Genomic DNA, 13245 nt, shown 5'->3' with positions numbered 1-13245 from the left:
TGTGACGATATCTACAACGCATGTAACAATATGTGACTGTAGTAACGTTTTAGTAAAAATATGCAATGTTCGAATAGTCATTGAAATTTAATCAAATAAAACGTCTTCTTTTAATTAAAAGGTATCTCTCGGGGGATTGGCCGATCAAGCTGGGTTAAAAGCTGGCGACATAGTGACTAAAGTGAATGGCGAAGCTATACAGCGTTTGAGGCACTGTGAAGTTCGTGAACGCCTTGTCAATTCCGGAAATGAAATCATGTTGTCGGTCGTGCGAAATCTGAAATTCAAACGAGCCGTTTAACGAAAATGTTCATCAACGCGCATCTCGCTGCGAGATACCGATAATCATTCTATTTTTGTAAACAATACGATGAGGATAAACGTTTTATTATTGACAGTCAATTGTACATAATATTAGTTAGCTACAGAATACAATCGTATCGATATTCCTTGATCAATATTAAACTGCAATTTTTACGATCTACAAAGTTTTGTTGTTATTGAAGTATATTGGTAATTATGCTCGTTCGATAAATTCGTATCATTGTACATACCTTGTATCAACATATACATTTTACCATACCACGGTGTTAACTGGTAATTGCAAAAGAATTTTGAAGAAGAAATAAATCGTCAACCAACTCAAGAGTAATCGAATGTTTTATTTTCGATTGTATTAATCAATGTTACCTTTAATTTGAAACTATAATAAAAATATTATTTGTTGGCTATTTTTCATGATAGTTCTGGCATCGGTAATCAAGGTCCATCGAGACAAGCTTGCAACATCATGTTGTCGTTACGTGTCACCGATTGACCCACATTGCAAAATACAATTTGTCAACTATTGATCCGGCCTCCTCTATGATCGTACATACCTTCTCTGGCTATGAGTCATCAGTCCGTTAAGGTGACGTTTTAAAGTACAATTAATCGTTCTATTCAAATGACGGATCAAGACTTTGTATTGTATCGCGCTTAAGAAGAATTAATACCAAAAGGTCCCAATTGCATATTTTATTTTTATATCTTTACTATTTAACATCAAATTTATAATTGATAATCCATATACGCCGTATCTTATCTAGTTACATGACATCGAGAATGCTTCTGACAGTTGAAGTATGTAGAACAAGCGGAATATTGCAGATTGAAAAGATTAAAATGTAGAGATTGAAAACTAATGAGTATACATATACGTATAAATTTTAATATTTACATCTAGCACAATTGTACCTTTCATTTTACTTTTTATCTTCATTGTATAATTAGATCGTCATAATTTAGTAAAATCGTATATACATACATATATCTTCCTTTTGTCAAGAGAAAGGCAACAGGTGATGGACTTCGTATTTTTAGTTGGAGCGGGATATACGTAAATCGGGGCAATGAACTTTACGGTGAACTTGTAGTTTGAAAATTTTTTATATTACTATCTAGATAATTCTTTTCTTTTTTTTTAATGTAACAAGTTAGTTGCAGACAGCATATGGTAACAAACATTTTTTCGACGGTATACTGTCTAGATTATCTAGAGTATTAGATACGGTAAACCGTGCGAATGAACTGAACGAATTCGTGTATCAAGTTGAATAAAATATTTATATGGTTTCTTTATTTAACATAGGCACCTTCGCGAAACTCAATGACACATTAACATATTAAGAATACTGTAATTCCATGCAATACGAATATTTCCTTCGAAAGTTTAAAAGAAATAACGGAGAAAGAACGCTTTCTGATTGTCAAAATAACGAAAAGAAAAAAAAAAGAAACGCAAGCGTGTAAATTATTGTCACGTATTAAAATTCACGTGTTAACGAACAAACTCAGAAGTAAATGTATCAATGATTTTTTAATAATAAACACACATGGTAGAATAAAGTAAATATTAATTGAAGAATCGACATAAATTTCAAGCGTGAAAATATCGCATCGATATTGCAGAGGTAAATTCTCGAAAATAATCTTCTATAAGACTAGGTTTAAACGTACATATACATATATGTATGTATGTATGTATTAATAGCAATATTTACTGATGTTACAGTGCATTCAATCTATAGGATATGATTTGAAAAACGGGAAAATAAAATGACTAAAGATAAGTTATAGATATATCACATAATTTAGTCTTGTTTTAATATATTAAATGTTCGGTATAATATATGACTCTCATACTATATGTTAAATCATAACGTAAACAACATACACGCTAAACAACTCCATTTTGACGTATCAATAATTTACACGAAAACTGTACATTATATCGCTTCTGTCGGCATAACATTCACTCGCACTGTAACAGACACACGGAATAATTTTTATCACACTACTTACACATTCCTACTCCAAAATTATGGAGTCGTTGAAATTGACAATTCATTAACGATTAGAAAAAAAAGAACATTCGAACGATGAAAGGAACATATATAAAATACGGACTACCAATATAAGTAACGATCACACGCGAACGAATCCTGAAGTGTTTTCGTCTTCGCAAAGCTACGCTTCTACCTTGAGGTTGGATATGTAACTCTGACAATATGCAACACTGCGAAATCGAGAGAGGCATCCCAAAAAATGAGTATCCTTCGGTGATACAAATAGATATTTAGTAAACAAAAAATTATTTACTAAAATATCATGCTTGCGACGTACCGCCTAGTCAAACGTGTTTAAACTTCGCCTTTTAACGTCATTTATTTAGTTCCAAGCCTCGATATATCGATGTATGTGTGCCAGTGTACAGTTCACTGATATAACACACAAGTCAGAATTTTTAACAACATTAATAAAATCGCAATGATATGTTCATTCTTTTGATCCGTAATTTATGATAATCGTTAATATGCCTTACGATATAACAAGAACTTGCCTATCCGAAATTATAGAGACACATATTATACAGACGTGGCGTTTCTTACAAATATTTCCTAAATCTTAATTGTTATACTCTGAAACGATAGCTTTGTGCGAAGAGGAAAACGATTACTCGAATCTAAACGATGTTACAAAACATCCAAGATAAGCAAGATAAGCAACGAGAAAATTAATTCCCGTTACATCTAATTACTAATCGTAATAATTAACACGCGCAACAATATTTAAAATCGTTGCGGTATCGAGTAATAAAAATCACGATTGACCTTTATGTATAAACGTACACTTTGGTTTATGAATACATTATATAATTACACGAAAGACTCGATCTTGGTCGGACGAGTCCATAAATCGGAGACAAGTTCCCTGTAAACGCGATCTCAAGACAGAACTGTGTATTCTTTACCCGCATTTACGTAATTATCGTGGAATCATCTGTCTCGCTATAATTGAAGACCTGTAATTTTGTCAAAAAACGAGATTCATATACACATATGCTCAGCATCTTATAAGCATTTTTCTACTCACTTTGTTACCTATGTATTTACAGTTTCATTTCTTATTTACTAAGAATTTAATAAGCCATACTGGTATAAAATTTGTATAACTATCAATGTTCCCTGTTAACAAAAATAAAAATAACGTTGTTTTCTTATCGCTTAAAATACTGCAAACGGACATATCTACAACATATTATAATTACACGTATAATGAGAAAAATAAAAGCAAATTTTAGACAAGCCACTCTTTGATCAAGCAATACATACTTTGATAATACGCATTTTAGTTTCAATACGTATTCAAAATTCAATTTCGCGTTTTTATTCGTTCCATCTCGTTTCGCGAAAGGTTTTGTTTAGATTTTTTAATAAAACAATGTCATTGTCATTTTATGAGTTACTACGAACGAAAAAAGAAGGTAGAAAAGAAGCGTTTAATGAGCGAACAGTATTATTTTATCTACTTCGATAGCACCGTTATTTCATCCTTCGCATGAAATTCTAGTGGATTACACAATTTTATATATTTCCGCTGAAAAATACATTGCCGTAATTCATCATCGATATTATATTTATACGTAAAAGCATAAAATATGTCACAAGCCACAGGTCTTCAATTCGCAATAGAATTCGCACACGAAGAGAAAAGAAGCTTTCTACGATCCTATTGGATTTCTCATATTCTATCGTTCTTCTTCTTCGTCCTCTCTGGACATCAAAGATCTGCCATAGTAAGTATACGTACAATACGATCAGGTACAAGAGTAGCATCTCGGGGTTGATCTGTTTTTAGAGAGGACGAAGCTTCTCGATCGTCTTAAACTAATCACCTTCAGCCTCCTTGATTTCTCTGATTTCATCGACCAACGTATAAAGCGTACACGATAATCTTGCTAGAAATAATTTTTATTCTTTTAACATACTCGAATGAACGTAGGACGAATTATTTGCATTAAACTTCGACTTGGAATCGCATGCAAATAAATAAAACTGGCAAACGCTCAGCACATACGATTAACGATCCATCGAAACAAACGAAGATTTACATATGGCTTTGAAGAACTTTTTCTTTATACTTGTAATACTATGAACCATCGATACAAAGAACGTGTCGCGATGATTAATAGAAATGAATAAATTAACTCACGATGTTTGTAATACCTAGTATCGAGACGAAGGTGTGAAGCTCTTCAAACGTATGACAGTGATCATCATCTGATGCTCCCTTTGACATCGTGTTCTGTTTATTCTTCGTTCTAAAAAGACAGGTAGAAACTATCCGTGTACATTTGTCTCCATTTCATGTTTCCGCGTCCATTGAAATAATGACTACTGGTCCGCCTGTTCCCTAGTTTCTTCGGTATCGGACACTGACAGCGTCCTATCGTGATTCGTACAGTTGTCTGTTTTACACTTGGATTCCGCGATCTCGAGCCAATGTTGTTTATTCTTTCTAACACCTTCGACCAACGGTTCCAATTTATCCGATAATAAAGCGAATGCCTATTTACAAAAAGTCACTTTATATTTAAGGACGTTCGGTTTAACAATAGCAAGAAATATTTGTAACGTGTTGAAACAACAAGGATCCAAATACTAATCTATCGAAACTAACAGCGTGTAATTAATTCAGGCAAGATGAGATTATTACGAAAAGTAGAAAGCATTGCGATAAACTAATATAAAGGAAATAAATAGGAGACTATCGTATATTAATGAAACGAGACAATAAAGAAATCATAGAAAAGTGACAAGTCAATTTCAATTTTAGTGAAATTATTATATCATTTTGCGAATCATTATTAAGTAACGTTGTGTATTTACTATAATGGGTAAATATTAAATTCGTGAACCTTCTCCCCCATATTTAATGTAGTGAAATAACGTAACGTGAAAGCAACAAAACTGTATATAATATTGCAGATGGATATAATGCTAAAACATATTAGTTTACGATTTAGAAAGACAGTATAATTTTTTACAACATTCCTGATTTTATAAACGCTACATTGATGTTAATATACAGGGTGACCCACAGGATTGATTCGAGTTATAACTTCCTTACCAATGAAGTTGCAGAAAAGTGTTAAAGAGAGAGACGAATGGAGAGATGAAAAGAGTACTACACATTCGTGGAACCATGCTTTTTTTTTCTTTTAGAACTGCAATGGTGAATGCGCAATCAACAACTGTATTCTCTTTCTAAATGGAAATGTATATCCTTTTACATAGACAGAGTCCTCTTATTTGTTCTACGTAGAAAGCTATTGGCGTACAATGGTGAAAAAATTAGTTACCGAAATATTTTTAAAAAATGCCTTTATTGAAGAAGATGCTCAAATGCTTCTCCATTGCACTGTAAACATTTCGGACAACACTTTCCAATTGTTTCTATAACTGAGTTAAGGTGATCTCCAGTTATTGCTGCACACTGCAATATTATCCATTGCGTTGCATCCGCCACAGAATTTATGGGATTTGAAGCGATGAATCGCCATGAAGCGTTTGAGAATCTCCTTCGATAAAGATTTTTTTTTAAATATCACGATTATTAATAGTTTCTTTACAACTATACTTATTGAAGTATTGACTTTTTTTTACATAGAATGACAAGAGTATCTAAGTGAAAAATGTATGCATTTCTATTTAAAAAAATAACGTAATTGTTGATTACACATGTACCATTTAAGTTCTAAAAAAAACATGATCTTTCTCTCTTAATATATTTCTGCAACTGTACCGGTAACGGAGTTATAACTTGAAGCAATTGTCTGGATTACCCTATTACTATATTTCTTTTACTGGTGTATTAACTTAAATGATCGATAATGTGATTTAATGATAAGTTAAAAATTGCAACAAATATGATTGCTTTTTAGATGGTATTTTACTATTGTCGATAGCGTAGAAAGCTAGTTACCTCGTAAATAGGGAGGCATATCGAATCGATGAAGCCAACTTGCATCATTGGCAGTTGGTCCTCCTTTTCCCGGTTCATAATGTCCTGCAATATCATATGAGTAACGGTGCTATTTTTTAATCATGAATAATTAACTATGTAATTGTAATATGTACAATATTGTAAGCAGGAATAACTTCTAACTGTTAGTAGTAATTATAATTAGAAAATCATTAGTTATAAAATAATGTATTATATCATGCTGGATTACAATAAAACAAAATATATTAAGTAGCAAATGGTTTATCTATAAAAATTCAATAATGACTTCTATCAAATATACCTTTAGTTGATACCACAGATTTTTATTAGTAAGAACAAGAATTTTTGCTTTACCATAACATGTTATTCTTACTGTTTTTGTATACAATTACTCAAAAATCAAAGAATTAATCGTTTCAATTTTAAATGTTACGTATCATTAGGTCTGATTTTCTAGTACTTTAATATTATATTATATTTAATAATGCGCGATAGAGAAGTTCATTTCTCTACAAAAACTTCACTTAGAAAGATATATAATACATCTAATGCTGTTATTTTAATTACTGTCTTTTATAACTAGGTTAATGTCTACATTGTTTCCTGTTACTTATAACTACATTATAATTAAATACTAAACTTTAATTTAGCGATACATACAATAGGAGTGATATTGAGAGTCCGCCTTTCGATATCTCCTTGTTCAAAAAATTCGCTGCTAACTAATTCTGCCACTCTCTTTTCAACATCCCAAGGCTTAGTTATGGCTGCCAAATCACATACGGTCATCAACATCCCTCTTAAAAGTTCTCGCTGATCACTGTAAGCCCAATTGTAACTTCCACCTTGAGCTAAGGTAAGGAAAGCCCCTCTTCTTCGAAAGTAAACCGCTAGATCGGTAGAGAGGATTGCTTCTTCGAGAACTTTTACCACGCGAGAATATTCTTCGGGAGATAAATTTGATAAAATTTGATTTCCTTGACTACTTAATATCATAAGACACTGATCAAAATGATGATGTTCCATTGTTGATGTTGAGTAAAGCTGCGCCAATGGCGAAGATGCTCTGTTAGACAAAGATTTTCCCCCTTTGTATTACCTTAATTTTTTAAGCAAAATTATGTTTTCTCCTCGGAACGTTTGTACTTACTTGATTTGGAAAGAATTATTCGTGCCCCGGTGGTCCAAATCGTGACACAAACAAGCAATAATTAACGCGAGACATTCAATTTCCCCAAAAATTTTCCACCATTGCGTGGCCTAAAAAATAATACAAATTTATCGTTCGTTTTTAACATAATTTCATTCAATTTAAACGTAATGGCATTACGTTTACTTACAGTTAAAATGGCAAACATCATCTGCGCAACATTGAACGCGTGACGCCAATTGTGATATGTGACGTTTCGGTAATTCTTTTTTACACTAAGAAGCCAGCGACAAAGAACATCGTAGTCGATATGAAAACGTTCTACGAAGTCAAGATCCAAAAACATCCGAAGACAAGCTGTTAGAGTTTGATCGTCTTCCATATGAATGTCATCGAATTTAAAATCGTGCAATTTAAAATACGCTGCAGAAGGCACTCTTAAACCCTAGAATTGGGAATCGGATTTATTTTGTGCTATATAAAGTACGTGGACGTCATTGAACAGTAATTTTCGAATTCTTTGGAGAAGAAATAAAAGAAGAGTCAAATACGTTTGATCCTTAATATACCCAACTTATAAAGCTAGACTTACTCTTAATCTTTGTGCATCTTCCAATGATGCGGAAGCATGGTAACTGAGCACTTCTAACGTGACACTCTGTTTGGCCATCGCTATTACAGCTTTCTCATACCTAAAGAAATGGTTAAACAAAATCAATTCTAGGGAATTCATTCGTTCCAATCGATTAATTATCAAACGATTTCAATAATTTATTTCTTGCATATTTACATGTGCGTATTGTGAATTCCCATGCCACAGAAAATAGCAAATGCCTCGACGAAGTTCTCGTCATTCTTCGTAAAGAGAAGATCGTCGAACTTGTTGATGAGTTGAATGACGCCGATAATCTGACCCGACGAGTTCTTGATGGGCATGCAGAGAATAGTACGATGTCTAAAACCAGAACCATCATCTACTGAAGGATCGAATCTTGGATCTTCGTAGGCGTTCGGTATATTCACGGTCTAAGGAAACGCAATAAAATATTTTCGGTCATAAATTGTGAAATCGGACAAAGTATTATGATAATACATTGCTCTGTTAACCAGTGCATTTACCTCGCCGGTAGTAGCGACATAACAAGTGATGCCGACATTTATAGGGAATCTGCCCTCGAATGGACTGCGTGAACAAAACCGAATACATATAAGGTTTCCGAGGAAATTGAATTATTGCTGGTAATTGAGTGAAGAGAAATGAGAACGTAATTACAAACTTCATTCACCTAGTGCGAGAATCTGAATCCTCGCCGGTGAGGTCGTTCGCCTCGAAATCAAACACTCGTGAGAAACTGCCCTTTGATGCCTTATGCACGAGAAGAACCTGTACAGAATATTGGATTTTACATTAAAAATGTTCTCTTCCCTGTATACGATACAAAGTACGTATATACCCGAGAAGGAGAACGCGCTTACCTGTACTCGTTGACACTGTATCAAGGATTGCGTATGCGTTAGAATCCTTAAAACCATATGTTCTATCGTGCTCTGCTCTTCGAAAATCATCCTAGCCAAATCCAACAGAACCTACAGTAGCGAATAAAATACGCGTTTAAAATCACCAGCTTGTATCAAAGGCACAAAAGAAAATGGAAAGACCATAAACACGAGATTATGAATAATTTATGTATTATTCCTTATATTGTTTCATTATTTGTTACTCGTTACACGCGTGTAATTTCACCAGTTACAGAGTATTCCGTTTCTTCATCAACTGACCTGATTTCTTTTCACTTCTAATTGACTTTTTTCATACAGCTGCGCATTCCTTAATCCAATTCCACAGAATTGCAAGTATCCAGCGAAAATCTTTTCGTCTTGCGTAGTAAATTGACTTTCACCACCGAGTTTGTTGATAACTTGTGCAACTCCAATAACATCTCCGTTGCAATCCTTTATTGGCATACATAAAAGGGCTCTGGTTCTGTATCCCGTTAATGCATCAATTTCACGATTGAACCTCGCGTCCTAAGAAGATATCATATATATTAACATATAAGGAATAATTACAGGATACAATAAATAATGCTTTGGATAGTTATTTGATTCGAGGAATAGCGCTAATTTTCAAACTCAGTCCTTGTGCAAACGTATATATACACAGCTCCACTCGAATTATTCGAACGACACACGTCTTTTATACATCTCTTTGCTTCTACTATAAAAGTTACGTAAGAGTGCTTTGCTATTGTTGACGCATACGATTCTTTATTGAAACAATGAACACTGTCTTCATTGTATCATTAGTTAGAAATTGTACGTGTCATAGATTTCAATTATTCGAGCAATGTACATCGACTATTGATATCATTCGTACAATTGTGACCACTAACACATGTTTAGATGTATAGTAACTTATTGCATCGACACAATAATAAACTATAAACAGATTTGAAATTTTGGAACTACATTATATTAAAGAAGATAGAGGAACAAAATTAAGAAACCGTACAATAGCTTGTAAATATGTAAATATCAATTAAAACATTTGTTATTTACCTTCATACAGAGACAAAATGTTAATATTTTGTACCGATCTAGCAGTTAAATTTTATTTTGCAATACACGTAAAATCGACGAACCAATTCTTTATAACAAATCTTCAATTCTTCATAGAGAAATAAATTATAACTGATAATACGTAGATTTGAGGTCTAGGGACTAATAATTGCCGTCACTTATCGTTGGTAATGGTATACAAAGAAAGTACAATGGAACAACGATACATAAATAAAATAAGATCTTTTAAATATTGATATATAAGTACGAAACTCAAATGTAGTTCTTGATAGTTATTAGTTGCGCGGCAATTAAAACTAAAATAAGTTAAGTATTTAATTAAACTTAGATACTTCAGAAATACGACGTCTTAAAACGTTATGAGTAATTGATTATTAAAGAATTTAATGGAAACGTCGATAGTTTGAAGTTGGAGAACTGTAACGAAATAAGATTTCAAGAACTTTAATAATGTGCTTTGGCTGTTACCAGTTTTCATTGGAATAAGAAATAGAACTACGTAACTTCAGAAAGGTAATAAAATGAAATAAAATTCACAATTGGAAATAAACGAAATGTAATTTTAACGAACATTATTATTCTGTGGTATTTTATGTTATTTAATATTTAAAAAAAAAGATTAATTTGTAATATTTACACATATTGCGTTACTTGATTTACATATAATCTTTGACCCTTCTATTTCAATTATTTTTGAGGTATTGGTAATATTACATTAATTAATTATAGATTAATTATGTTAGTATACTTCTTACGCTCATGGTACGCGAAATATAAGACGAAAGAATATTTGATAAGCATACAATACTTAAAAAAAAAAAAAAAAAAGAAACATTTTAAATTTTCAAGACTAAAGTCTTTACAACGAATGCTCTGTGTGAATTCTAATTAGTTCTCAATTTTCACTAGTTTGACATTTCATGTATTAATATTGTAATGATACTGATCTAAAATATTCAATGTATTAACGTGTTCCGTATAATTTTCGTCTTTTTCATTCAAATTACTGCGTCACGATTATATTACGGAGCATAGATTTATTACACTAAATAATCTAAATTGATTTTTTTCTATCCTCGAGTTTACAATTTGTCCAGATATGGATATTCGGTGAATTTATTTAGCGATTAAGTAATCTAAATAGGATTTGAAATCGACATATTTCAAGGTGTTAAAAATGAAAATGTCGAATAAAACTTTTGCACGGTTCTAAAACATACAAAACTGAAACAATTAATGTCTCTGCTCTCCTTATCTTAGAAAGCAAGAATGTTACTAATCGTAAATATGTTTGCCGTAGTTATTAATATGTTTCGCATCGTCTATCGAAAATACAAAAAAAAAAAAGGTGAGAAATTAAAAACTGGACAAACATTACGTGGCGGACTAAAAATTTTGACACTAAAGTAGAACCCGAGCGTTTATCGTATGTTTACATTTGGATTTACAAACACAGAGTTTTGGATTTGCCAAAATATTACGAACGCTTCGTTATACAATAAAACCGTATTACGCCACAACTGATGAAAATATTGGAGATACGTCAGACGTAACGCACAATTTAGTCGGCTACCAACGCAACTTTAACCTGCGCAAAATTTATTGGCGTTTGCTCAGTTTTCCTACATTGTACCTAAAAAAGCAAAGATTAGGTAATCCATCCTTAAATAACAATTAGAAACACAGTTTCATTTAAATTATTCTCTGATAATATATTTCTTCCAGAACATTGATATTTAATAAAATACGTCCTCTCTTTGTTTCTTTTCTACGTAGTTAACAGACAAATAAATTATAGTGTATAAATCAAAATAGATGATATATAAATAAAACTATGGATCATGTTATTGTTAACTGTATACAGTTAAAAATATGAGAGAGATCCAGAAAAATGTTCTAGACGATACTTGTAGAATTTTAGTATAAGGCACAGGAAGGCTGTGACTAAATTTTCAAATGGAATCTTGTAATTCCTTATCATTGTCTTTTATTTTTGTAAACAGTAAATTTTTTCATTTCTCCGATTGTGAAATACTTTCGAAATCACATATATAGTCAGTCTAATATATATTACGTTATCTAATACCTATTTAATATCGTCATACAATCTTGTACTGGTTTTTGCAAAGTAAATAGTAAATCCCCTTGCCTTGTAAGCGTCTGGTATGTTAACAGGTTCTCCGCTTTCGGCGACGTAACCGACAATTCCCGTGCCCCACGGAATTTTGATCTCGTCCTTTTTCTCCATTTCGAGCAGCGTCGATCTCGAACATACGTCAAACAACTTGGACACTAGGCATCTGCTTCTCGAGTATCCTGCTCCACGTTGCTCGGAGCTCCCGTTTCCCGTTCTCCCTGAATTTGCATTATCAGTCGAATGGTTCGACGAGGAATCGTAATTTTGCGAAGAAGGCATGCAACCACCGCCTCTTTCGCCTTGAACAAGGAACAGAGAACCACGATCGGCATGTAGCAAGGTGCTGACATTCTGCAAGATCTTGTGACACAGCGATCTCACGTCCAACTCGTTACAGATATCCTTCACCTACGAGCAAATTCGTTGTCATAGAATATTGTTCGATGGAAGCCAAGCATCGAGGAAAATCACGCCGAAACACCATTTTCTCTGCAACGATACTGTTGTACCCAACGTACTGTTGTGTACAAGTTTTTCAAAGCAAATAGAATTCTGTCCCTTCTATTAGTTACGCCTTGATAGTCTTGTATCAAAAGCGTCAATTAATTCCTACTACTGGAAAACTCAATTACCAAACTTTCTAACGTTGCTCAGTAAGTAAATTGCAGGTTTTAGAAGAAGCTGTCGATGAATCGAAGATAAAGAAAAACATCGTTGAAGTGCCGTGTAATTACGTCTGTACACTATACCGTTCGTTTAAAAGTATCCAACCAGTTGATTATTTCTAACAGTACGAAACTCAGGCAACAGGAGTGAGAATTACAGACGAAAAGGTTTGCGATCAATTTACTCTTTATCGCTATCGTTGCGTAGATAGGGTAGAGTATTTGATGAAAAGAATTTTAAAGACCAACATGAAAAATTAACGTTTGTGCGTGTGTAAATTTTATAAATTGCTTTGGCAATTACTTGTAAATGCTCCGTGACTGATATTTAATGCATCGACAAATCGTACATTTAATTAAAAAATATACTCCCCTGGCAAGTCTTT

At 32.9% G+C, this 13245-nt stretch overlaps 1 protein-coding gene across 13 annotated transcripts in view; it reads right to left on the bottom strand.

The window, feature by feature from the left end:
• Positions 1-1409: 1409 nt before the first annotated feature.
• The window catches only part of LOC126928709 (dual 3',5'-cyclic-AMP and -GMP phosphodiesterase 11-like), a 150489-nt gene continuing 138653 nt past the window's right edge, over positions 1410-13245 (bottom strand). For 11 of the 13 annotated variants that reach the window (XM_050744386.1, XM_050744389.1, XM_050744396.1 and 8 more), the window contains 12 exons: positions 12207-12602; positions 9257-9505; positions 8954-9064; positions 8764-8861; positions 8597-8660; positions 8268-8503; positions 8070-8169; positions 7668-7922; positions 7478-7587; positions 6988-7393; positions 6307-6390; positions 1410-4889 (listed from right to left, as the gene is read on the bottom strand). In XM_050744386.1, coding sequence (XP_050600343.1) covers positions 4716-4889; positions 6307-6390; positions 6988-7393; positions 7478-7587; positions 7668-7922; positions 8070-8169; positions 8268-8503; positions 8597-8660; positions 8764-8861; positions 8954-9064; positions 9257-9505; positions 12207-12602 — 2283 coding nt within the window. In that variant the 3' untranslated portion in view covers positions 1410-4715. The remainder of the gene's footprint in view (positions 4890-6306; positions 6391-6987; positions 7394-7477; positions 7588-7667; positions 7923-8069; positions 8170-8267; positions 8504-8596; positions 8661-8763; positions 8862-8953; positions 9065-9256; positions 9506-12206; positions 12603-13245) is intronic. The other 2 variants (XR_007716906.1, XR_007716905.1) reach the window with 2 other exon arrangements.

The sequence above is a fragment of the Bombus affinis genome, chromosome 2, assembly GCF_024516045.1.
Source record: "Bombus affinis isolate iyBomAffi1 chromosome 2, iyBomAffi1.2, whole genome shotgun sequence".
Lineage (NCBI taxonomy): Eukaryota > Metazoa > Arthropoda > Insecta > Hymenoptera > Apidae > Bombus > Bombus affinis.
This window is presented reverse-complemented; position numbering and strand designations above follow the sequence as displayed.